The following is a 26,046-nucleotide window of genomic DNA, read 5'->3' as shown; positions in this document are numbered from 1 at the left end:
CTTCTGCAGAGGTGGCGGTGGAGACGTGTGTGAGCGGGAGGGACAAAGGGACATTTACCCACTGAAGTACTGTATTGACATCGGGTTGTGCTAGGTCTAACGATCCTAATGAAACGAAGAACGCAAAACAAAACCTATTGTTTTTCATCCCAATCCACTATGACTGATTCGTTTTGGCATTATTAAAACATGGCATGGACATCCTACCATAAATGATTTATAACACACATAGAGAATTTTAATTAATCGTTTTTAATTTATAGAGAAGCGTTTGAAGCTTTATTGAAAGGAACATATCTCGGTAAACAAAACAATACTCTCTGACTCCATGACCGTATATATAACTATAAAAAAAAACAATTCCAATTCCAATCCAACCTGTGATGATTTTCAGTTTTGATTTAAGGGGATTCCGCCTGTTACAGACCATGATTTTTACAATTGAGGAAATAAACAGAGATGAGAGACTACTTCCGAACATCACACTGGGTTACAGGATTCACGACGACTGCAACATCCCCGAGATTGCAACAAAGGTGGCTCTGGCTCTGGTGAATGGGCAGGAGGAAACATACACGGATCAAGTGTGTGACGGGCCCCTCAGAATCTCCGGGATCGTTGGTAGCCGTGGGTCCTCGGCGTCCATCGCCGTTGCAAGGACAACCGGCCCTTTTCGATTTCCACTGGTAAGATTTGGTTAAAAATTATAGTGGCCACAGTGACGTATAAGGAATCAACTGTTTAAAAAAAAGATCTACATTACCAGTGAATAATTTTATCACAGGTATCTTCTAATGTTTGACCGTTCCTCATTCCAGTTAATGTACAATATTTCACCCCGTGACACACACATTAACCAAAACACCAACTATCTGATTGAATGCAGGTCAGCCACTTTTCCACGTGCGCATGTCTCAGCGATAGGAGCGAATATCCGACTTTTCATCGAACTATCCCAAGTGACGAGCATCAGTCCAAGGCACTGGCGCATCTCGTTCAGAAGTTTGGATGGACTTGGATTGGAACCGTTAACAGCAATAACGACTATGGCAACTCGGGGATGAGATCTTTTCTCGAAGCTGCTGAGGAATTTGGGCTTTGCATTGCCTACTCCGAAACATTTCATAGAACAGACTCTCCACAGAAGATCACCAGGATAGTGCAAGTGATGAAGAAAGCGACCACAAAGGTCGTGGTGGCCTTTGCTGGACCTGGCGAAATGCGGATTTTATTTGCGGAGGTTCTACGGCAAAACCTCAGCGGGGTGCAGTGGGTGGGCAGTGAGGGGTGGATTACAGCAGACTTCGTCGTTGTAGATAGCGACAGGCACTTCCTTACCGGAGCAATCGGAACTGCTGTGCACGCACAGGAAATTCCAGGGGTGCAGGAGTTCCTGCTCACAATCCATCCTTCCAGGTTTCCTGGTAATCTATTAGTGATGGAGTTCTGGGAAACCACTTTCGGGTGTACTCTTAATTTCCATAACGGGACCAACGAAGTTGGTTCACTTGGCCGGCTCCCACAGTGCAGCGGAAATGAGAGTCTGCTTCAAATCAACAACGCCTACACCGACCTGACCATGGACGGGAACTCTTACATTGTATATAAAGCAGTCTACGCTTTTGCGCATGCGCTTCACGACATGCTTTCATGTGAAAGTGGCAAAGGACCATTCGCGAACAAAACTTGTGCACGTCTTTCAACCTTTAAACCGTGGCAGGTAGGGAACGTATTACCTTGCACTTCATACTTTTTATTTAGACATCTTTCAATTTTGCTACTGCAGTTTTGATATTCAGACCAGGGTATTACTTATACAGTAAATGGCAGGGCCCTGAATGTCATGATATACAAATGCACATTTCGCCGATAGTGGCCGCGCAAATTGGCAGTGAGCCTGAGTTACAGGAAAAGATTGGTTCTGCATACTTTGTAGTGTAGGAGAACGAGGAGCGAATGCATCGAACTCTACGAAATCACGAGGGGTATAGATAAGGTGGACTGTATTAGTCTTTTCCCAAGGTTTAGGGAGCCCAAAAGTAGACGGCAGATACACGCCAGGAGAGAAGAGATTTGAAAAGAGACGGTAAAGACATGTTGTTTACAAAGAGGGCAGCGATATCTGGAATGTGCTGCCAGTGGAAATGGTCCAGACAGGTGTAATTAAGACACATCTGGATAGTTCTATGGAGTGAGATGTCTTGGAGAAGTATAGCAATAAAATGCTGAAGACAAAATTTCCTCTTATGTGCAGGAACATTAACGCAATTTTTTGAATTCTATTTTTAGCTCCTCCATTACATGAAGTCAATTTTCTTCACAACAAAAGTTGGAGAGAAGGTGTATTTTGATGAGAAAGGCAATCCAACAGCCGCTTATGACATTGTAAACTGGAAAATTGATGCAAACGGTAGCCTTGAAGTTCGAACAGTTGGATATTACAACGGATCAGGTCCTCCGGGTAAAGAACTCGTGCTGAACCTGCATCAGATTGTCTGGAACGGTGGTAAGCGTCAGGTACGGTTGTCCATTGAACGTGACCAATTTTGTCAGCAGTTAAATGGTAATTATCGATGTTATAATAATAAGTTATTGTGATCAACAGCGCAAGTAAAATACACTTGCATACATTGAATTATGGTATTAACAATACATAGTGAAGGGACAGGGAGTCCACTTCAACCCAGTCATCACGTTGACTCTGTGGATTAATACGAGAGACTAAATTCTAGAGTACAGCAACCGTAATGACATTAATTCAATTTACTAATATTTTAAAGCCAATTTAAGCTATATAACAAGGTTTCAGTAAATATTAAATCACAATGCAGATGTCAGAATGTTATAACGAAGCATTGCTGAAGAATTCAAGATTTCCCTGTCCAGGTGTTACTCTTGCCATCACTTCCGTGCAGCTGGCTATCGGAGAACCTCTAGTTGCGAGCAGTAGCGGTAATTCCATGCTTTTGGATGACATCAAATGAATTAAGCATTCGAACTCAGAGAGATAGAAGCAACCCTGACAGGGCAGAATGGGGACCCCGGTACACGTACAGACCGTCCTCTAAATCTGCTAAACTTGGCTACTCTTACTTTGAAAGTCCTCAGTTCAAATTTACTCCGATTAATATTTGAATATTTCTTTTATGAATATTGAAGTCACCCTGATGTTGGTGGCATCCGTTAGGCTCCCGAGACCATGGATCTGGGCCTGGTAAGGCTTGCTTCAGTCAGTGTTGGTAGAGCAGCGTCTGTGGCGGTGAGGCGACGCTGGAGTGCCCTCTCCAGGGCGCAGGCCTGGGCAAGGTTGTATGGATGACCGGCAGTTGCCCATTCTGCAAGTCTCCCGTCTCCACGTCACCGATGTTGTCCAAGGTAAGGACAAGGGCCGATACAGCTTGGCACCAGTGTCGTCGCAGGAGTTGCCAGAACGAGGTTCAAGGCACCGTCGGACTGCCTTAGGAACTCCAGCACGGATTTGTCCTCAGGGTTTACTCCTGAAGTCTTTCCCATGAGTGAATATGGCCCCAAGGCAGCGGAGGTTTCAGATCAGAGTTTCGCTCTCTGAGATGGACTACCTTCCCAGGCTGACGAGCTCCGTCTACCGGAAGCACTGGTATTAAGGCGCCAGGACCCGCCTTCGCCATGTCTGTCAGTAGAAACAGTTCCGCTGGGTTAGAGGCTAAGCCACACGAGAAGGCCGGGAGATGGACTTGGTTGTCAGAGGCTATTTTAGGCGCATGCCGTGATGAACACTTTTAGGTAGTGGAGGTTGTCCCCACTACCACCCCTCGGCTTGACAACCTTCTATATATGCCTCTTACAATCTTATATACATCTATTAAGTCGCCTCTCATCCTTCGGTCCAAAGAGAAAAGCTCCAGCATGGTCAACCGGTCCTCGTAAGGCGTGTTTTCTGATCTGGATAGTGTTTAAGTAAAGCTCGTTTTACACCTGCTTTAAAACTTCCGCTTAAAATCTATAACGAGGAGACCGGACATGAACGCAATGTCCAAATATTATCTCATCAGAATTTTATATGTAACACTCAGGTTCTGTTAGCGACTTCTTCTAGGGGAAGACAGCATCCGGCCCGGCCAAACTTGAGAAATCTGGTTTGGGTGGATTCTGCATGATCTGTTCTCCTGTTGCAATTCAGTACCACGAAATGACAAACAGTACACAAAATGCAATTAAACGATTGAGCGTTACTATTCCTAATTTGATTATAGGATCGAAAAGAAACAAAAAATGGGCCAATTCTCATGAAACAGTCGTAAGGCGGAATGTTGCAGGCTCACCGTTTATCCGTCTGCTCTTTCTCCGTCGATTTTCCTCCTGGGTGTCGACTTCCGACTCCGTCCTGCCGACTACAACTTCCCCGTTCTGGCATCTTTTCTCTCCATCTTCCGCCGAACAAAAGGCTGCTCGGGCACACATGAAAGAAAAACATCTCCCCAGCGCACATTCCAAAGTCCCCCGTTATCTCTAGACATAACCCATACACTGCTGCTACAGAGAAACCATTACATGGCATGAAACATTACAACACGATAGATAAAGAAATGCAACATTACCTCGCTGCTCTTGAAATAAAAAAAAAACAGAAACAAATTAGTAAAAGTGAAAGTTAACTAAGGCATTTTTTGATCTGTATGTGTGGGAAAGTTCCAGAATTTATAATTCATCCTTAAATACCCGAGAATAGGATTGTGTGTATAAGCATTCCATAGTAAGCCATGTCGGTAGCTCGCATATCAATCTTTCGAAATGGGTGAAAATACCGAATGGGCAGCCTTATTTTTTGGTGACAGTTGTTCATGAAGGTTTTAAGATTTCAGCCTAAATTTAAATTCAACCTGTATTATGATGGTTATGTTTAATCCCCATCACTGTTTTTATTTTTATCAAAACATTGTAACTGCAGCAACATTGTCCTACACTATATCACAAAGCATTTGTTTCAGAATTCCGTTGTATTTGTTGTAGAATTCTGAAGTGTGTAAGTAGAGGGAATATGAATTAAACTTTCCAACGGCTGAATGATCAACAACAAAACGGCACAGATAAGGTGATGAAGAAATTAGCAAATTATGCTTTTCCTCTGTTTTGAATGTGGAAGAGCATAATACAATCAGTTCATCGTCTTTGAAGCGACCTGCAATTCGCATCCAATAGTAACTCTAAAAGTTGTAAAGAATAGAAAAGCGAAAACATTCAAGGAACATTAGACGCAGTGTTTGTTGGAACTGTAAATCTAAGTATGAAATACTTCGTTATCTGTAAAAGTAATAGGGTCACAGACTAATTCCACACATTTGAACATGCAGATAACCAAATATTGTCTGTGTTCTTCCTTCAAGATTCCCCGGGCAGTCTGTTCTGAAAGTTGCTCGCCTGGTACAAGAAAGATAGCCAGGAAAGGACAACCAATTTGCTGTTTTGACTGCAAGTCCTGTGCGGATGGAGAAATTACTAACACCACAGGTGAGCGGATATACATCTTGGAATCTAACATTTACCCAAAGTAATTCCTGAAGTGTCCCTTTAATAATGGAATGGTCGTATTTGTTTTTCTCAGACTCTGCAGACTGCATCAAGTGTCCTCACCTGTACTGGTCCAACGATCAAAAAGATCAATGCATCCCGAAGAAAATAGAGTATCTGAGTTTTACCGAAGTCCTGGGTATGGTGTTGGTGTTACTCGCTCTGGTTGGAGTGTGCATGTCTGGACTGACAGCGGGTCTCTTCTTTAAACATCGAGAGACACCTCTGGTTAAAGCTAACAATTCTGAGCTGAGCTTCCTCCTTCTATTTGCGTTGAGCTGCTGTTTTTTATGCTCGGTCACATTCATTGGCGAACCGTCACACTGGTCCTGCATGTTACGCCGCACGGCGTTTGGTGTCTCGTTTGTCATGTGTATCTCTTGCGTTCTGGTCAAAACCATTCTGGTGCTGACGGCATTTAAGGCAACGCATCCCAGCAGTAACAGGATGAAATGGTTTGGTCAAAGACAGCAGAGGATAAGCGTCTTCCTCCTGGCATCCGTGCAGGGTTTACTATGCGTGCTTTGGCTGCTCATTGAGCCTCCTTTCCCCGTGATCAACACTAAATATTACCGCGAGACGATAATTTTAGAATGTGATACAGGATCATCTGCAGCCTTCTACTCGGCTTCGGGTTATATCGCCGTGTTATCGTGCGTTTGTTTTGTCTTGGCCTTTCTTGCACGGAAGCTGCCAGATAACTTTAACGAGGCCAAGTGTATAACTTTCAGCATGCTCATCTTTTGTGTAGTTTGGGTCTCTTTTATCCCGGCCTCCGTGAGCTCTCCTGGGAAATACACGGTGGCGGTTGAAGTGTTTGCCATCCTGGCGTCCAGTTTTGGATTGCTGCTTTGCATTTTTGCACCGAAGTGTTTTATTATTGTATTCACTCCGGAGAGAAACACAAAGAAGCACATTATGGGTAAAGTAGATCAGAGTAATCTTTAACGGGTGCGCATCCATATGTCCTGGCCTGTAACACCATAGAGTCGCTGATTCTTAGAGCAATACGGCACCGATACAGACCCCGGCCATAGTAGTCCATAAATATCTGGTTGCCAACCCAGCTGATCTCAAATGCTTGCGCTCGGCCATATCCCCAGATACTGCGCCACTCCATGTACTTCTGCAGGTGTTTTAAAATTATACCATTGTACCTGCTTATTCTCGTCTTCTGGCATTTATTTCGATAAACTCACAACTCTCTCTGTAAATAAGTTGTCACTCAGGTTCCTTTCAATCATTCACCTCTTACCCAAAATCTATATTCACTAATTCTGGGCTCTCTCAACATGGGAAGGATTGTTGTCCATTCATTTCTTAATTTAAAGCATTTTTATAAGGTCGAGCTCTATTCGCTTACGTGAAATGAGTAACGACGTAATCTGGCCTGACGATCCGTAAGCACGAGACCCCACATCCTGGCAACATGCTAGCATTCCTTCTTTTCAGTTTAACACGGTTTTGTCATAACAGAGTGACCAATACTGGAGACATTGCTCCAAGTATGACCTCATGAATGAGTTATACAAATGAAACCTGATGTCCCTACGTCTATATGCGGCGCCCTATCTGCTGAAGGACAGCGTAACAAATGTCTTTTATCAACATCTCATTGCTTATACTTCCGCTGTCAACCAACTACACACTTTTACCTTCAGATTCCTCTGTTCCATGTCGCGCTCCATTGCTGTACAATTCGTAGTTTAAGTCCTAAACTGATGTTACTTTTTCACATTTATTTGTATTGAAATAATGCATTATCATTCCGCTGCAGCAGCGGACACAGAACCTACAATCCATCCACTTATTGGACTGAATTTAGTGTTTCAATATCAATATTCTAGTATTTTATGATAAGAAACATGAGTTTATGGTACGGATTTAGTGAAAGGTCTGAAATCAATAAACGTAATATTTCAATATACTATACTATTTAATATTCGTGCACTTAGAGAAAACGTAACTATCGTCGACTCAGTAATGTATCCACTTGATGTAGTCAGAGTCAGAGTCACTGAGTCAACGAGATTTATAGCACAGAAATAGACCATAGGTCCATAAGACATAAGGACAGAATTAATCCATTCGACCTTCAAGGCGTCTTAAGTCCATTCCCGTGCCTTCTACCCAGAACCATAACACCACAAAACCATAAAATACATGAACAGAATACGACCATCTGTCTGTGTCCTCTGGTCCGTGCCTCTCTCACCATAGGAAACATATGAATCTAGAGATTACAGGCCCAGAGCCATCAAACACTTTTCATATGACAAGACGTTCAAATCTGGAATCTAGGTGACTTAACCACCTAAAGACCTTTGAGTTTGCCTCGCAGCTTTTTCCTGTCTAACAGCAATGCCACTCACTCCTGCTTCCTGACTGTCATGGACGGATTGGTTTAAACCGCTCCAAACAGTTCTAGCAAACCTGCCCTCACGGATATTGGTCCCCTTCGGATTCAACTGCAACCTGTCCATTTTTGTACAGGTCATACGTGCCCCAGAAGACGTCCCAATTCTCCAGACACTGAAGTCCTTGCGCCCTTCCAATTCTTCAGACACGCATTTATCGGCCGCCTCATTCTATTCCTGTCCTCACTGTCCTGTTGCGCAGGCACAAATCCCGACTTGCGGTCCTGCTTCTCAGCTTGCTTCCTAACTCACGGTGTTCTGATTTCAGGACTTCTTCCGTTTTTATACCCATGTTGTTGGTACCAGTGTGTACCACGACTTCTAGCAGCTCATCCTCCCTTCTCAGGATATTGTGGACGCATTCATAAACATCACTGACCCTGGCGCCTGAGAGGCAAAGTACTATGCGTGTTTCCTTTCCGCGTCCATAGCACTGGCTGTCTGTCACCGTGACTATAGAGCCACCTTTTACTGCTCACGTCCTCTTTAGGTTTCTGGATTTGTGCACCACGGGGTAAGACTCAGTGCCAGAGGCATGGCTACTGTTGCTTCCCCTATGTAGGCCCCCAAACAGTAGTCAAATTAGAATACCATTGTCCCTTCTCAGCCTCAATCGCCTGCATAAGCCCATTTATCCCGCCACTCCCCCCCCGCCATGCCTTACATATCCCTTTATGCCCTAAACAGCCAATTTTATTTTCAGTTTGATTCTCTTTTTAGCTACGGTGTGTGATCTTGTTTTTAGACTACTAAGACCCCTTTGGAACGTATACATCCCGTGCGTTCCGAATTGCCTCAAGAATTTTCAACCATTGCTGCTCAGCTATTATCCTTGTCAGTGTTCGTTTCCAATAATTTTTGGCTAAATACTCCCTCATACCTCTCTAATTACCTTTACTCCACTGTGATACTGAAGCATCCGTGTTTAAATTCTCCTTCTGAAATTTCAGGGCGCATTCGATCATATTATGACCACTTTCCCATAAGGATGATTTTACCTTAAGGTGTGTAATTAACTCACAACACCGAATCCAGAATAGCTGAGCCTCAAGTTGGCTGAACCACGAGCCTGTCTAAAAAGCCATCTTGTAGTCATTCCAGTAACTCCCGCTCTTGTGACACAACAGCCTGATATTCCCAGTCTACCTGCATATTAAATCCCCCATAGCTATAGAAACATTGCGATTTCGGCGTGGTTTCCATATCCCGCTGTAATTTGTAATTTTGGGGTCGGTATATAACTCCCATCACGGTCGTTTTACTCTTGTAGTTCCTTAGCTCCACCGAAAACGATTCAACACCTTCCAACTTTTGTCACTTTTCTAATAATTTGATTTCATATTTTACCAACAGAGCCACGCCGCCGCCTCTGCCAACCCGCCTGTCCTTTCGGTATATTGTTTATCTTTCGACGTGACCAGTTATAATCCTCTTTCATCCATGATTCAGGGATGCGTACAACATCATACATGCCAATCTAAAACTGTGCTACAAGTACATCTGCTGTATTCCATAATCTGCGCACATTTAAATATAACACTGTCAGTCTGTATTCACCCTTTTCGATTTTGTCCGCCTCTTACATCGCAATTTGTGCTGTGGACTGCACTTAGGACCTATCATCAGCGTCGTTTTGCTCAGAGTCTCAGTACACATTGTCTGTAATTGTAAACAAAGCATCTTATCATCAGCACCATCACATCGGTTTCCATCTGTTTACCAAATTATTTTAATCCCACCCGAATAACTCTCTCTTACAAACCTGCCGGCAAGGATTTTGGACGCCCTCTAGTTCAGCTGTAACCTGTCCATTTTGTACAGATCGTACCTTCCTCATGTTCCACTCCAGTCTGTAAATAATGCTGAAGGTCATGTAAAGAGAGACTCCATTCTATAATAGTTTAAATTGCTCCAAGGTAGCTGGAGGCAACTGCAACTTTGGTCTGCATCATTTCAACTTGCACGGCCTTCCTTCCCACGTTAATCCTTACTTCGAGACACGAAGTCCAAGACCTGAGATTCTGCTGACATATGACGCAGAAGATCAGTGCTTTTCCAGTCTTCCGCAATAATCCCACAATCTAGCGATTCTTGAAGAATCATTGCTACCGCCCCCACAATCTCTTCAGCCACCTCATTCAGAACCCTGGCTCAGGTGGCAAAATTACCTTCAGATATTTCAGTTTCCCACGAACCTTCTCCCTCCTAATGATAACATCACACACTGCATGACCATTGACGCTATTGAATTTCCACTACATTGCTAGTGTCTTCTACAGAGAGGAATGATATAATATATTTACTTATTTCGTCTGCCATTTCCTTGTTCTTCATTACTACCTCTACAGTATCGTTTTCCTGCTGTCTGTTATTCTTTCTCGCCCATCTTTTACACTTTAAATATCTGAAGAAACGTTTGGTATCCTATTTCATATTATTGTCTTGCTTAGTTTCGTATTCTATCGTTTTCTTCGTAGTGGCATTTTTAGTTGTCTTCTGTTGGTTTTAAAAGCTTCCCAGTCCTCCCACTTTCACTGGCTGTTGCTCTATTAAATGCCCTCCCTTTGACTGTAATGTTGCATCTGACTTCTCTTGTTAGCCGGTGTTGTATCATTTTGACATCATAATACTTCTTTGCATTTGCGATGTAATCCATGCCTTCCGAATTCCAGCCTTTGCTGCTCTGCCGTTATCACTGACAATGTTTTTTTCTTATCAGCTCTGGCCAATCCCTCTTTCACAACTCTCTAATTTCCCTTTACTCACTGTAATACTGATCTGTCGGACTTTAGCTTCTCCTTCTCAAATTTTAGGGTGAATTCGATTATACTATGACCACTTGCCCATAAGGGCTCTTTTACCTTAAGCTGTCCAATCAATTCCGGTATTTGCACAACACCCAGCCCTGAACAACCGATCCTCTAGTGGGCTCAATCACGAGCTGCTCCAAAAAGCCATCTCGTACCCATTCTCGAAATTTCCCCTTTAAGATCCAGTAGCGACTTAATTTTCCCAATCTACCTTCGCATTGAAAACCACCAAGACTGTTATAACATTGCCCTTTTGGTATGCATTTCCTATCTCCCGTAGTATATTGTGGACCCCATTCTTTCTGCTCGGGATTAAACTACTTACAATACTCCAGGTGCTGTCTGCCTAATATCTTGTTAACCTCAGCATCTCATTCTTGCACTTAATTATATTCTAGACCTCGCAAAATAAATACCGAGGCTGCGTTTGCTTGTTTTTAACACCAATTCAACCTGCAAGGTAACCTTTATGGAATCGTGCATAAGTACTCGAAATCCGCTTTGTACATCTAAGTTCCGAATTTGCTCTCCGTTTAGACTATTATCTACACCTTTATTTCTTCTACTAAATTGCACGTACACTATATTGCATCTACTACTTTGCTGCCCACTCCTGATTCTAAGGAGCCCATTCTAATGACTCGTGCCGACTCCGTTTTTCCTCAACACTACCAGTTCCTCCAGCTATCTCTTTATCAGTCGCGAACGTGGGCAGAAAACCATCGATTCAGTCGCCGCATTCATTGGTATATAACGGGGAAAAACGGTCGCAAAACTGACCCCTGCGAACTAACACTTGCCAGCCAGAATTTGTTCCGTTTACTTCCACACTGTGCAATTAGATGAATGTACTAGCTTCAGAATAAATGGGTTTTGCATTTTATGTATTTCAGATGAAAACATGAACAGCAGTGGCTGAGAATTGGCTGTATCATGTGTAGTTAGAGTAATTGAGTCAAGGAGTTGGTCTCGACCATTCTTACGTCTTGCCTGTTAACACTAGTCAGACTTGCCGGCGTTACGTTGCTATCTTACCACGCTTTGCCTATTTAAGTACCTGTCTGAATGACAGTAGAAGGTAGTGATTACACCTGACTCCAGCATCACCCGTATATTCCAGATATTAACTATTCTTTGTGTACAAGATCACCCCTTAGATCCCTTTTAAGTTTGCCCCCTCTCAGCTGGAACTCATAGTGTGTTTCTCTCCCATAGGGAAAATGGTTCTGACTTTGTACTCTGTCAATGCCAATTATACTACAAGACCACAAAAGCATAAGTTATGGGAGCCGAATAAGTCTTTTTGGCCCATTCATCTTGCTTGATCCATTTTCCACTCAAGCCAATTATCCTGCCTTCTCCCCGTAACCTTTCACACCATGAAGTTATCAATATCCACATTAAACGCAACCAGTGACCTCGCCCCTGCAACCGCTTGTGGCAAAGGATTGAATGGATTCACCAAGCGCTGGCTAAAGAAATTCCTCTTCATCTCTGTTCTAAATGGACTTCCCTCTATTTTGGTGCTCTGCCCTCTGATCCAAGACTCTCCCACCAATGCACACATCCACACTATCTAGTCTTTTTAACATTCAATGATTTCAGTTAGATCGCCATCATTCTTTTAAATTCCAGCGATTCTAGGCCCACCAATCCCTGCACGTATGATAGCCATTTCATTCCATGAATCTTTCTCGTAAACCTCTGAAACCTCTCCAATATCAGCATATGGTTTCTTAAGTACTGGTTCCAAAATTCCCTACAATACTTCAAGTAGACCACACCCGTTCCTGATCCAGCCTCAGCATTACATTCTTGCTTTTATATTCTCGTCCTTTTGAAATGAATATTAATGTTACATTCGCCTTCCTCACCACCGATTCAAGCTGCAAGCGAGTCACTAAAGAATCCTGCATTTGCACTTCCAAATCTATTTGAATCTCGGTGTGTTAAATTTTCAACCCGTTTCGAAAATAGTCTATGCTTTTACTTCTTCTATCAACATGCATGACCATGCACTTCTAACACTGTTTTACATTTGCCACCACTTTTCCTTTTCTCCTAATTAGTGCAAGTAATTCTGCCGTCTATCCGTTTCCTCAACACTACCTGATTCTCCATATCAGCCGCAAACTTGGCCACAAATCAATTTCATCATCCAAATCATTGTCATACAACTTAAAAAGAAGCGGTCCCAACACAGATCCCCGTGGTATACCACTGTTCACTGGCAGTCAATTCGAAAAGGATCCCTTTATTCCCGATATTTGCCGCTTTCTGATCAGTCATTTGTTCATGCTTGTGTCTTTCCCGTAATAACCTAGGTTCTTATTTTCTTTAGTAGTCTCATGTGCAGCACTTTGCCCAAGGCCTTCTGAAAATCCAAATACACAACTTCTTTGTCTACCCTGCTTGTTATTTATTCAATCAATTCCAACTGATGTGTCAGGCAAAGTATTCTCTTCAGGAACCCATGCTGACTTCCGGTAATTTTATCATGTGCCTCTATGTACCCTGATTAGATATGTTGTACTCTTAACACCCGACTCCAGCACTTTCACTACCACTGAGACCAGGCTGACTGGCAAAGAATTTTCTTTCTTCTGCCTCTGAGAGTGGAATGATATTTACAATTTTCCGGTCCTCTGGAACCAGCCTGAATCAGTGATTCTTTAAAAATCATTATTAACGTTCTATAATCTCGTCCACTTGCTTGTTTAGAACTTTGCGGAGTAGTTCATCAGGTCAGGTGACATACCTATCTTCAGACTTTTCAATTTCCCAAGCACCATCTCCATAGTAATAACAAGTGCATTCACTTCAGCGCCTTCACACTGTCTAACCTCCAGGATACTACTACTGTCTTCCACAGAGAAGACTGATACAAAATACTTAATCAGTTCGCCCGCCATTTCCTTCTTCCCCGTCACTATCGCTCCAGTATCATTCTCCTGCAGTTGAATAACTACTCTTGCATCTCCATTATTCTTTATACAACTGAAAAAGCTTTTCGTAACACTTTTGGTATTATTGGCTAGCTGACTTTCATATTTCATCTTCTCCCCCGTAGTTTTATTTTAGCTGTCTTCTGTTGGTTTTAAAAAGTTCTCCAATCCTCTTCGGTGATGATATTTGTTATCTGTCAAGTAGGGGACCGTGTACCATCCTGCTTTGATGGAGATAGACGTGAAAGCACGGAGGAACATCTGGAAAATTTCCGAAATGCCTGCTTCGCTGCCGGTGCTACTGTGTGGTAACTGGAATCTCCGGAGCTGAAGGCCTCGAACTCCTCGGCTTTGCGTGTTTCAGCGGCTGGGGAGAGGTCGAAGGCTCGGCAGAGAATGGCGTTCGGGAGGCTGTATCGGAAGGCTGGTCGGAAGCTTGGAGTTTTCGGACGGATGGACTCAGTGTCGGGTGTCGTCGGGTGCTTTCAAGGTATCGGCAAGATGACGGTGCCTGGAGGTTTATGGCAGGGACTTTCTCTCTTTTGCCGCCTGCTATCGCGGACTCGGGAGTCGATCGACTCCGGACTTTGAGACTTTTTTTTTTACTATGCGTATGATCTGTTCTTCATCAAATTATGGTATTGTTTTGCACTGCTGTAACAATATGTTATAATTATGTGGTTTTGTCAGTGTTAGTCTTTGGTCTGTCCTATTTTCTGTGATATCTCACCAGAGAAACATTGTATCATTTCTTAATGCATGTATGCATTTCTAAATGACAATAAAAGAGGACTGAGTGTTCTCATAATCTAAAAAAAAATTACGGAGAACTATAAGTTGGACACGGATGCTGGTGGGGTGGTAGGTGAGGACAAGGGGAACCCCATCCCTCGTGGGGTGGCAGGAGAATGGGCTGAGAGCAGATGCGCGTGAAATGGGAGAAATGCGTTTGAAGGCAGAGTTGATGGTCGAGGAAGGGAAGCTCCTTTCTTTAAAAAAGGAAGACATCTCCTTCGTCCTGGAATGAAAAGCCTCATTCTGAGAGCAGGTGCGGTGTAGAAGGAGGAATTGAGAGAAGGGGATGGCATTTGTACAAGTAACAGGTGGGAAGAGGAATAATCCAGGTAGCTGTGAGAGTCCGTGGGCTTCACGGTCCGAGCAGACTTCAGTAAATAAGTTGTCTCCAGAGACAGAGACAGAGAGATCAAGGAAGGGGTGGGAGGTGTCGGAAATGGACCAGGTAAATTTGAGGGCAGAGTTGATGAAGTCAAAGAGCTCAGCATGCGTGCAGGAAGCAGCGCCAATGCAGTCGTCGATGTAGAGAAGGAGAAGTGGGGGACAGATACCAGAATAGGCTTGGATATGGGCTGTTCCACATAGCCAACAAAATGGCAGGCATAGCTGGGACCCATACGGGTGCCCATGGCTACACGTTTAATTGAACGAAGTCGGGGCGCGGGGAGCTTAAGGAGAAATTATTAAAAGTAAGGACCAATTCTGCTTGACGGAGGGGAGTAGTGCTAGAGGGCAACTGTTTGGGTCTGTAATCCCTAAAGAAACGGAGAGCTTTGAGACCTTCCTGGTGGGGGATAGAGGTATATAAGGACTGGACATCCATGGTGAAAATAAAACGATGGGGGCCACGAACCTGAAATCACGAAACGTCGACTGTACTTCTTCCTATAGATGATACCTGGCCTGCTGGTTTCCACCAGCATTTTGTGTGTGTTGCTTGAATTTCCAGCATCTGCAGATTCTCTCGTGTTGCGTTTATAGCATCACGTAGGTGCTTTGGAAGAAATTTAGAGATTGGGAGATATGACGTTATGTTATCAATGAGCCGTGACTGCAAAATAATCCTAGTTCTGAGCTTAACATCAGAGGGTACACATTGTATCGAAAGGACGGTCAGGTAGGCCACTCTGCTGGTAACCCCAAAGAAAAACCAGAAATAAAATATTTCGAAAGAGGTGACAAGATTACATGGGATAGGAAGATGTAGAACCCATATGGATAGAGTTAAGACACTGCAGAGGGTAAAATCACTATGTTAGTTATCTCCAGATCTCCGAACGGTAGCCAGGATGTGGGTTACAAATTACAAAGACAGAAAGAAAGAAAGGGCTTGTGAAAAGGACAATTTTACGACAGTCATGGGGATGTCAATATGCAAGTAGTTTCGCAAAAGCAGTTTGGTGCCGGATCCTAAGAAAGAGAGTTTGTCAAATGCCTATGAAATGGATTTTTAGAGCAGCACGTGGTTGAGCCCACGAGAAGACTTGTAATTCTTGATTGGGTGATGTTCAATGAACCAGATTTGATGAGGCGGCTAAGTGAAGGGTCCATAAAAAGGCAGTGATCATTATATGATAGAATATACCCCAAATTTGAGCCGGAGAAAATAAAGTCAGATGCATAAATATTGCAGTCCATTAAATGGAATTACAGAAGCATAAGAGACGAGCAGGCCAACGTTAATTGGAAGGGAACTTGTCCGGGATGACGGCAGAAATGGTAATGGCTAGAATTTCTCAAAGCAATTGGGTAGGCTCAGATAAATACATTCAAAAGATGAAGAAATATTCTAAAGGGAGGAAGGGAACCCTGACTGACAAGAGATGTTTCAAAAGCTTAAAAACGCAAGTGAACAAGGATCAGTTACAGTCAATTTTGAGAAATTAATGTTACTAACTATACTATCGTCAACTACATAAACACATAAATCAAAACATTCGCATAACAATAGTTTATTGATTACATACAGTTGACTAACTCTCGGGAATAAAAGAAGTGTTTGCAGTACTAGATGATGAACTCAAATAAGCTATTTAATTCAGCCTGACAAGTGACTGGCTTTTTGATGTTCTAAGTCAGCTCCTGGAAAAATAAACATGCGATTTTACGCATGAGGACATATTAATCCTCATCTTTTAAAGCATTATTTCATCCCACTTTACCCATGATATGCTTCTTTGTGTTTCTCTCCGGAGTGAATACGATAATAAAACACTTCGGTGCAAAAATGCAAAGCAGCAATCCAAAACTGGACGCCAGGATGGCAAACACTTCAACCGCTGCTGTGTATTTCCCAGGAGAGCTCACGGTGGCCGGAATAAAAGTGACCCAAACCGCACAAAAGATGAGCATGCTGAACGTTATACACTTTGCCTCGTTAAAATTATCTGGCAGCTTCCGTGCGAGAAAAGCCAAGATAAAACAAACGCACGATAACACGGCGATATAACCCGACGCTGAGTAGAAACCTGCAGAGGATCCGGTATCGCATTCTAAAATAATCGTATCGCGGTAATATTTGGTGTTGAATACAGGGAAAGGAGGCGCAAAAAGCAACCAAATTGCACATATTAAACCCTGTACGGACGCCAAGAGGAAGACACTTATCCTCTGCTGTCTTTGACCAAACCATTTCATCCAATTACTGCTGGGATGAGTTGCCTTGAATGCCGTCAGCACCAGAATCGTTTTGACCAGAACACAAGAGATACACATGACAAATGAGACACCAAATGCTGTGTGGCGTAACATACAAGACCATTCTGATGGTTCGCCAATGAATGAGACCGAGCACAAAAAACAGCAGCTTAACGCAGATAAAAGGAGGAAGCTCAGCTCGGAATTGTTAGCTTTAACCAAAGGTGTTTCTCGATGTTTATAGAAGAGAACTGCTGCCAGCGCAGACATGCACACTCCAACCAGAGCGAGAACCACCAACACCATGCCCAGGACATCGGTGAAAGCCAGATACTCAGTTTTCATTGGAATGCATCTATCTTTCCGGTCGTTGGACCAGAATAGTGGAGGACACTTGATGCAGTCTGTGGAGTCTGCGAAAAAAATGAAAATGCAATCATTGGCAACGAAGACGCTTCAGAAATCCTTGTGGGCAATTATCAGAACCCAAACATGTAGTTCCGCTCACCTGTAATGTTACTAATTGCTCCATCTGGACAGGACGTGCAATCAAAACAACAAATTGGTTGTCCTTGCCTGGCCGTTTTTCTTGTTCCAGGAGGACATTTTTCAGAACATACTGCCCGGGGAATCTTAAAGAATGAAACACAGACAATGGTTGATTGTTTGCATACCATATGCGTCGATTAGCATCCAGCTGTGTGGAACTATTCTTCAACCAATTACGTTGACAAAAACAAGTCACTTGGACTTAACTTGCTTATCAGTGCCCATAATCTAGTTCTCCTTGAACGTACGTCCGTTTTCGTTCTAGAACAATCACGACAACACTTTAAAAAAAACCCACGCATCTTTTTGTTCGTTGGAATGTTCTGTATGTTACGAGCTTGGCTTACAAGGAAGTAGTTAAATACAACATCACGTCGTCGGGCACGAACGAATAAACTAAAAAAATGCCGAAACTTGCGGAGACAATCAGATCCAGAGAAGCTTCGTTTTACTGGAGTTTACCTAAAATTTCTTAGTAGTTGTTATTTTTGTGCAAGAGCAACGACTTAATGTTGCAGTTCTCTGAAGTTTTGGATGTTTCATACATGGAATATTGTGTTTCGTTCCGATCTCCTCATTATAAGAAGTCCATGGAAGCTTTAGAGAACTTGTAAAAGAGATTTACCAGGACGCTGTCTGAAGTACAGAACATGTCGTGTGAGAAAATGTTGAACAAGAAACGTCTTCTCTCTTTGGAGCGCAGGATGGGGCAAATACTGTATGAAATATACGGCCAGAGCCAATTTTCAGCGTAGCAAAGACTAATGCTGGAGAACAGCGTTAAGCTAAGTGGACCAATATCAGAGGTATCTTTTTTACATGGAGAATGGTCAATTCCTGGAAAGCACTGCCGGAAGTGTGGGCAGAAGCCGATACATCAGAGGCAATGAAATGACTTAGATAGTCACATTGATGAAAGGAAAATGGAGATTTTTGGGCTATGTACGAGGGAAGAGTCAGATTGATATTAGGGGACGTTAGGAAGTTGGAACAACATCGTGTGTCCCCCCGGTGCCTCATGTTCTATGTTCTAAATGTGGGAAATGTAATTCGCTCATTGCTAAATTTGCATCGCCTCGATTAGGTTAAGTCTCCTCGATAACTAATGAGAAACATTCATAGTGTGTTGACTGCTTGGTGCGGTGATGATGTTGCTGTTTGTATTCCAACGTCTGTGCAGGGAAGCTGATGTTATTGGGTGACATGTTGCTGCAAATTTCCTTCCATTTTTCTCATCACATGTCAACTCCTTGGAAACTTATCAACGTCTCCTATTTTTATGAAAACATTTTAATTGTCACAACTACATTTTGTTCTTAGAGAAACGTTGTCAAACGTTGCCAGATGTATTGAGGATATGGAGACCGAGAGGAACCAGGTATGACCATTTGAGGACAGCAGCTTGCATGTCATTGCCGTTGTCTCTAATTTGTCCCACCCAAAGATCTCACTTTCTCCCCGTGATTAATGATTCACTGATCCGATGGCAGCACTGTTTTCTTTTTCATTTTTAAATTTCGTCTGTAATATGTGTTAGTATTTTCTGCAAGCTTCTTACGTAGCTTACATTTGGTTTAAAAAGTCATCATCTCCAGGTAATTCCATCATGATTCCACTAGTACAGAAGGTACTCTCTGCTAATAACTCACCTAATCTATATGGTAACTGGGTTTTTGAGGTGTATCCATGTATCCAGAGGGCAGTAGAACCTTTGTTAAAGGGGTTTGTTGTGTACATTCCGGGACAGGTCACTCAACTTCAGTCACCATCGGACACTTAGCTCTCACCTGTGGCTCAAAGTAACTAACTTTTTCCATGAAGTAGCTTTCATACCCACATACACCGCTTCGACAGGTGGGCTAAACTACGTGAGGGTAGCCAGCGTCCTCATACCGATTTGAAATGCCTGTCCCAAGGTGCGAAGATAGCTCAGGCGGGCTGGGAGAATAAAATCGACAGTAAGATCCAACCGCTAAACTGGCGGCCCCTCAACGCTCGGTGGATTGCGAAGAGCATGTATGACAACATACAGAAGATGTCATTATCATCCACTGCAACGAGGGAGAACCCTTGTAAATGACGCGTGTTCGTATCACTGGACTCCGAAGCTTGAGAGCGATAGATTGGACCTGCCCCTGTTCAAAGGATTTTCCACTTTAAAAACTCTGCCGCACTAGTTTGCTGTCTCATCTGACACGATAGGTAATCGCTAACTGGGTTGAAATCGTCTCCCAGGCACTTTACAAAGCGTAAACAACAGGAATTCTGCAGATGCTGGAAATTCAAGCAACACGCATCTAAGTTGCTGGTGAACGCAGCAGGCCAAGCAGCATCTGTAGGAAGAAGTGCAGTCGACGTTTCAGGCGGAGACCCTTCGTCAGGACTAACTGAAGGAAGAGTGAGTAAGGGATTTGAAAGTTGGAGGGGGAGGGGGAGATCCAAAATGATAGGAGAAGACAGGATGGGGAGGGATAGAGCCAAGACTGGACAGGTGATAGGCAAAGGGGGATAAGAGAGGATCATGGGACAGGAGGTCCGGGAAGAAAGGCAAGTGGGGGGGGGACACAGAGGATGGGCAAGAGGTATATTCAGAGGGACAGAGGGAGAAAAAGGAGAGTGAGAGAAAGAATGTGTGTATAAAAATAAGTAACAGATGGGGTATGAGGGGGAGGTGGGGCCTAGCGGAAGTTAGAGAAGTCGATGTTCATGCCATCAGGTTGGAGGCTACCCAGACGGAATATAAGGTGTTGTTCCTCCAACCTGAGTGTGGCTTCATCTTTACAGTAGAGGAGGCCGTGGATAGACATGTCAGAATGGGAATGGGATGTGGAATTAAAATGTGTGGCCACTGGGAGATCCTGCTTTCTTTGGCGGGCAGAGCGTAGATGTTCAGCAAAGCGGTCTCCCAGTCTGCGTCGGGTCTCGCCAATATATAAAAGGCCACATCGGGAGCACCGGACGCAGTATATCACCCCAGCCGACTCACACGTGAAGTGTTGCCTCACCTGGAAGGACTGTTTGGGGCCCTGAATGGTGGTAAGGGAGGAAGTGTAAGGGCATGTGTAGCACTTGTTCCGCTTACACGGATAAGTGCCAGGAGGGAGATCACTGGGGAGGTATGGGGGGGACGAATGGACAAGGGAGTTGTGTAGGGAGCGATCCCTGCGGAATGCGGGGGGGGGGGGAGGGAAAGATGTGCTTAGTGGTGGGATCCCGTTGGAGGTGGCGGAAGTTATGGAGAATAATATGTTGGACCCGGAGGCTGGTGGGGTGGTAGGTGAGGACCAGGGGAACCCTATTCCTAGTGGGGTGGCGGGAGGATGGAGTGAGAGCAGATGTACGTGAAATGGGGGAGATGCGTTTAAGAGCAGAGTTGATAGTGGAGGAAGGGAAGCCCCTTTCTTTAAAAAAGGAAGACATCTCCCTCGTCCTAGAATGAAAAGCCTCATCCTGAGAGCAGATGCGGCGGAGACGGAGGAATTGCGAGAAGGGGATGGCGTTTTTGCAAGAGACAGGGTGAGAAGAGGAATAGTCCAGATAGCTGTGAGAGTCAGTAGGCTTATAGTAGACATCAGTGGATAAGCTGTCTCCAGAGACAGAGACAGAAAGATCTAGAAAGGGGAGGAAGGTGTCGGAAATGGACCAGGTAAACTTGAGGGCAGGGTGAGAGTTGGAGGCAAAGTTAATAAAGTCAACGAGTTCTGCATACGTGCAGGAAGCAGCGCCAATGCAGTCGTCGATGTAGCGAAGGAAAAGTGGGGGCCAGATACCAGAATGGGCACGGAACATAGATTGTTCCACAAACCCAACAAAAAAGCAGGCATAGCTAGGACCCATACGGGTGCCCATAGCTACACCTTTAGTTTGGAGGAAGTGGGAGGAGCCAAAGGAGAAATTATTAAGAGTAAGGACTAATTCCGCTAGACGGAGCAGAGTGGTGGTAGAGGGGAACTGATTAGGTCTGGAATCCAAAAAGAAGCGTAGAACTTTGAGACCTTCCTGATGGGGGATGGAAGTATATAAGGACTGGACATCCATGGTGAAAATAAAGCGGTGGGGGCCAGGGAACTTAAAATCATCCAAAAGTTTAAGAGCGTGAGAAGTGTCACGAACATAGGTCGGAAGGGATTGAACAAGGGGTGATAAAACAGTGTCGAGGTATGCAGAAATGAGTTCGGTGGGGCAGGAGCAAGCTGAGACAATAGGTCGGCCAGGACAGGCAGGTTTGTGGATCTTGGGTAGGAGGTAGAAACGGGAAGTGCAGGGTGTGGGAACTATAAGGTTGGTAGCAGTGGATGGGAGATCCCCTGAGCGGATAAAGTCGGTGATGGTGTGGGAGACAATGGCCTGGTGCTCCTTAGTGGGGTCACGATCGAGGGGTAAATAAGAGGAGGTATCCGCGAGTTGTCGCTGTGCCTCGGCAAGGTAGAGGTCAGTACGCTGGACTACAACAGCACCCCCCTTATCGGCGGGGTTTAATAATAAGGTTAGGATTAGTGCGGAGGGAGTGGAGAGCAGAGCGTTCCGAAGAAGTGAGGTTGGAATGGGGACAAGGTGAGGTAAAGTCGAGACGGTTGATGTCCCGTCGGCAGTTAGCGACTTTACAAAGCGTCCCTGAATCCCTAATATAGTTTTAAAAAAATTGCTTGCAGCATTAATTATAATTTCTCACAAATTTAAATAGGATAATTATGATTAAACAAAGTTACCCATTTTCAATTGGCAACCCTACCTCACGTTTACCACCACTCCAGATAATGTGATCTGGGTTCAGCACAAGCTTTTTACCGGAAGGCGCTGATCCATTGTAACATCCAACTCGTCGAAATTTAATGCTCCCCTTCGCATTCATTTGCCAGTTTACAAAATCATACGCGGCTGTCGGATTGCCGTTCTCGTCAAAATACACCTTCTCCCCGACTTTTGTTGTGAAGAAGATTGACGACAGGTAATGGAGCAGCTAAAAATGAAGTAGAAGGTATTTATGAAGGTTCTTACATACTGAATCAAACAAATTGCCTTGTATCTTGCACAGAAGGGAAGTTTTTTCCTTGAGGAAATTATTATTCAGTTAAACATAACTGAGACGGGAAATGGCAGGTGTGTCTTTATTTAAAGTGATGGAGTGATGCACCACTGTTTCGGCTCAATTGTTACGTGTTAACCAGAGATTTACTCAGCTCGTCCCAGATTCCTGCTCTCCCCCATTATTCCTCCAGAACGCCTCATTCGTGTATCTATCCAAATGCCTCTTAAATCTTGGAATGATAACCGACTCAGCCACCTCATCAAGTAACTCATTCCAGGTATTAACTACCGTCTCTGAAGTCTCTTTGAATTTCGCTTCTTTTACCTTGTACCTTTGCCCTCTGGTTCCGGAGTCCTGAACCCTTGAGAAAGGACGAAAGCACTTCACCTTATCCATACCCTTCATACAGTCATCTACCCACTCCAGCTTTACAGTCTGCTTTTAACGGACTGACCGAAGCTGAGCAGAATACACCGAATGCGGCCTCATGAGAGCAAAATAGTGTCCCTACTCCTAAACTCCATCTCCGATGCTGAACGGCCCCACACCACACCGTACAATTACCTGTCCAGTATCATAAAACTTAGCCTTTCCACTGGAAGGTCTCTTTCTGTTCCACAGAGCTTCCGTCCCCTATCATTCACTGTATAAAAGCAATACAGGTCTGAACGTCCAAACTGCACTAGCAACATTGAAAGATGCCGTAGAATAGATGCAGTGAAACTGAATCAGCTCCCTACCTGCCATGGTTGAAAGGTTGAAAGACGTGCACATGTGTTGTTCACGAATGGTCCTTTGCCTCTTTCACATGAAAACATATCGTGAAGCGCATGAGCGAAAGCATAGACCGCTTTATATACAATGTAAGAGCTTCCGTCCATGGTCAAGTCAGTGTAGGTGTTGCTGATTTTATGCAAACTCTCATTTCCACTGCACTGCGGAAGCCGACCAGGAGAGCCTACTGTGCTTGTCTCGTTTTCTAAACTTAGAGTACACCTGAAGGTGGTTTCCCAGAACTCCCTCACTAATGGATTACCAGGAAAACTGGAAGGGTGGACTTTGAGTAGGAAGTCCCGCACCTCTGGAACTTCCACTGCACGCACCGTAGTTCCGATTGCCCCGACAAGGAGGCGCCTTACCCTCTCTTCACCACCGATATCCGCTGTAATCCACGCCTCACTGCCCACCCACTGTACACAGCTCAGGTTTTGTCGTAGAACCTCCTCAAATAAAATGCGCATTTCGCCAGGTCCAGCAAAGGCTACCACGACCTTTGTTGTCACCTCTTTCATCAATTGCACAATCCTGGTGATTTTCTCTGCGGGGTCCGTTCTGTGAAATGATTCAGAGAAGGCAATGCAAACTCCGAAATCCACAGCAGTGTCTATAAAGGCCTTTATTCCGGAGTTGCCATAGTCATCGTCGCTGTTAATGGTTCCAATCCATGTCCATCCAAACATCTGAACGAGATGCCCCAGCGCTTTGGACTGATGTTGGTCACTTGGGATAGTTCGATGAAAAGTTGGATATTCGCTCTTGTCATTGAGACACATACACGTGGAAAAGTAGCTGACCTACAATTAATCAGACATTACGTGTGTGGATTAATGTGTGGGTGTGACACTGTCAAATATCCTTCATTAATGAGAGTGACGGAATTTTAAATACTGAAAGGTATCAGAGTTAAAACTTGGCCCCGATAAACTTTCGATTCCCTGTACGTCACAGTGACCACAATAGTTTTAAACAAATCTCACCAGTGGTATTCTAAAAGGTCCGGTTGTTCTTGCAACAGCGATGGACACCGACGATCCGGCACCACCAACGATCCCAGAGATATCGAGAGGCCCGTCACACACTTGATCTGCGTATGTTTTCTCCTGACCGTTCAGAAGAGCCAGAGTAACCATTGTTGCAATCTCGGGGGAGTCACAGTCATCGTGAATCTTATAGCCCAGTGTTATGTTCGGGAGGAGTCTCTTATCGCTGTTTATTTCCTCAATTGTAAAAATCATGGTCTGCAACATGCGGAAGGCCATTAGATCAAAACTGAAAATAAACCACAGATGAAGGTGAGGGAGGAACTCTGAGCTCTAAGCACGCGAATCATTTCCATCAAGAAATCCTTCAATTTGCTCGGCACCGTACAAGTAAATGCTGAAAATTAAAGCAGCCCCAGAATTTGCAATTTTGGCAAGTCAGGCGTTTCGGTCGAGACTCTTTAGAAATCAGAGTGAAGAGTCTGGAAACGCCGACTGTCCATTTCCCTCCACAAACGCTGCTTCGCCCCTTTTAGCGATATTCGGCACCTTCAACCTGATGTATTCCCAAAACGAACTACACTTACCAGAATGTCCTCGTAATATTGTTCTTTACAAAAAAACTGAGAGATATTAATCAGAACTGCATGCCATCATATCTGAAATAAACTCACCTTTTACAACCTTTTTCTTCTTTTTCTTTGGTGAATACATTTATCTGATGAATACTGCTAAAATGCACAGGAAATATTCCCCCGAGAACAACATCGCCATCCTTAGAGATATTGGAGAGCTGGACACTTTCCCGAAGCCTGCAGGTTAGTTCACCCGAACCCAGTGCAAAACACCACACTACTAAGACTCTGAACAGCAGCTGAAACATAGCATTAATGCAATCGGCGACTACAGACTGCTGACTCCGGTTTAGAATCTCTATATAAATGTCACACAATTATTTTAAGTACTGACGATGATACTCTCAGAGGAAAACTGCGCTTTGTAGAAATTAGTAAAGTCCCAAATGAATACAGCTATTTTTGTGTCAATTATCAGGTGACGAGCAAATGGTTCATTGTTTAATTAAGCTGGAAGGCAAACGCAGAGTCACAGAAGAATCACCATTAATGTGGGAAATATGCAGTATACCCGAGACAAAGTTCAGCATGATTAAATCAAATAAAGGAAAAATACTCCGAATTGCCGGGTAACAATAATAAAATATCAGTTTGGTGGCAAGGCACTACACACTGTGAAGGTAAGTTCGAACGCAAAACAGGAGGTGATGTCAAAATATGTACTCCGTTCTCAATGGTGAGTGTGAAGAACTGAGCAATTGGGAAGATATCGGGAGAAAACGATCCGGCAAATTGTTTCGATACTTATATAAAGATTAAAAGGGCCAAAAGACAAGGGAGAGGCATTACAAAATGTCGTAGCAGAAGAAAATATTGTTCGGGGACTCTGTTAATGTCAACGCCAGCGGCTTGTTCATTCTCAAATGTGCAGGTACATGTATGCACAGGTGAAATAAAACATTTACTTGCAGCAGCATCACAG

At 43.9% G+C, this 26,046-nt stretch overlaps 2 protein-coding genes across 2 annotated transcripts; one reads left to right on the top strand and one right to left on the bottom strand.

Moving 5' to 3' along the window:
* The first annotated feature begins 428 nt into the window (after nucleotides 1–428).
* On the top strand, nucleotides 429–6,495 carry LOC140196985 (extracellular calcium-sensing receptor-like). Its single transcript, XM_072256919.1, has 5 exons — nucleotides 429–686; nucleotides 887–1,720; nucleotides 2,290–2,517; nucleotides 5,364–5,487; nucleotides 5,582–6,495. The coding sequence occupies exons 1-5, from the start codon at nucleotides 429–431 to the stop codon at nucleotides 6,493–6,495; spliced, it is 2,358 nt and encodes a 785-aa protein (XP_072113020.1).
* Nucleotides 6,492–24,771, bottom strand: LOC140196984 (extracellular calcium-sensing receptor-like). Its single transcript, XM_072256918.1, has 7 exons — nucleotides 24,487–24,771; nucleotides 23,470–24,303; nucleotides 22,433–22,660; nucleotides 17,660–17,783; nucleotides 16,672–17,564; nucleotides 10,358–10,388; nucleotides 6,492–6,520 (listed from the first exon to the last, which is right to left on the bottom strand). Exons 1-7 carry the CDS (start codon nucleotides 24,766–24,768, stop codon nucleotides 6,492–6,494), a joined length of 2,421 nt encoding a protein of 806 aa, XP_072113019.1. The 5' UTR covers nucleotides 24,769–24,771.
* Between the last annotated feature and the right edge of the window lie 1,275 nt (nucleotides 24,772–26,046).

Source organism: Mobula birostris, chromosome 4 (assembly GCF_030028105.1).
Source record: "Mobula birostris isolate sMobBir1 chromosome 4, sMobBir1.hap1, whole genome shotgun sequence".
NCBI classification, from domain to species: Eukaryota; Metazoa; Chordata; class Chondrichthyes; order Myliobatiformes; family Myliobatidae; genus Mobula; species Mobula birostris.
Note: the sequence above shows the minus strand (reverse complement) of the source record. Positions and strands in the feature narration are given on the sequence as shown.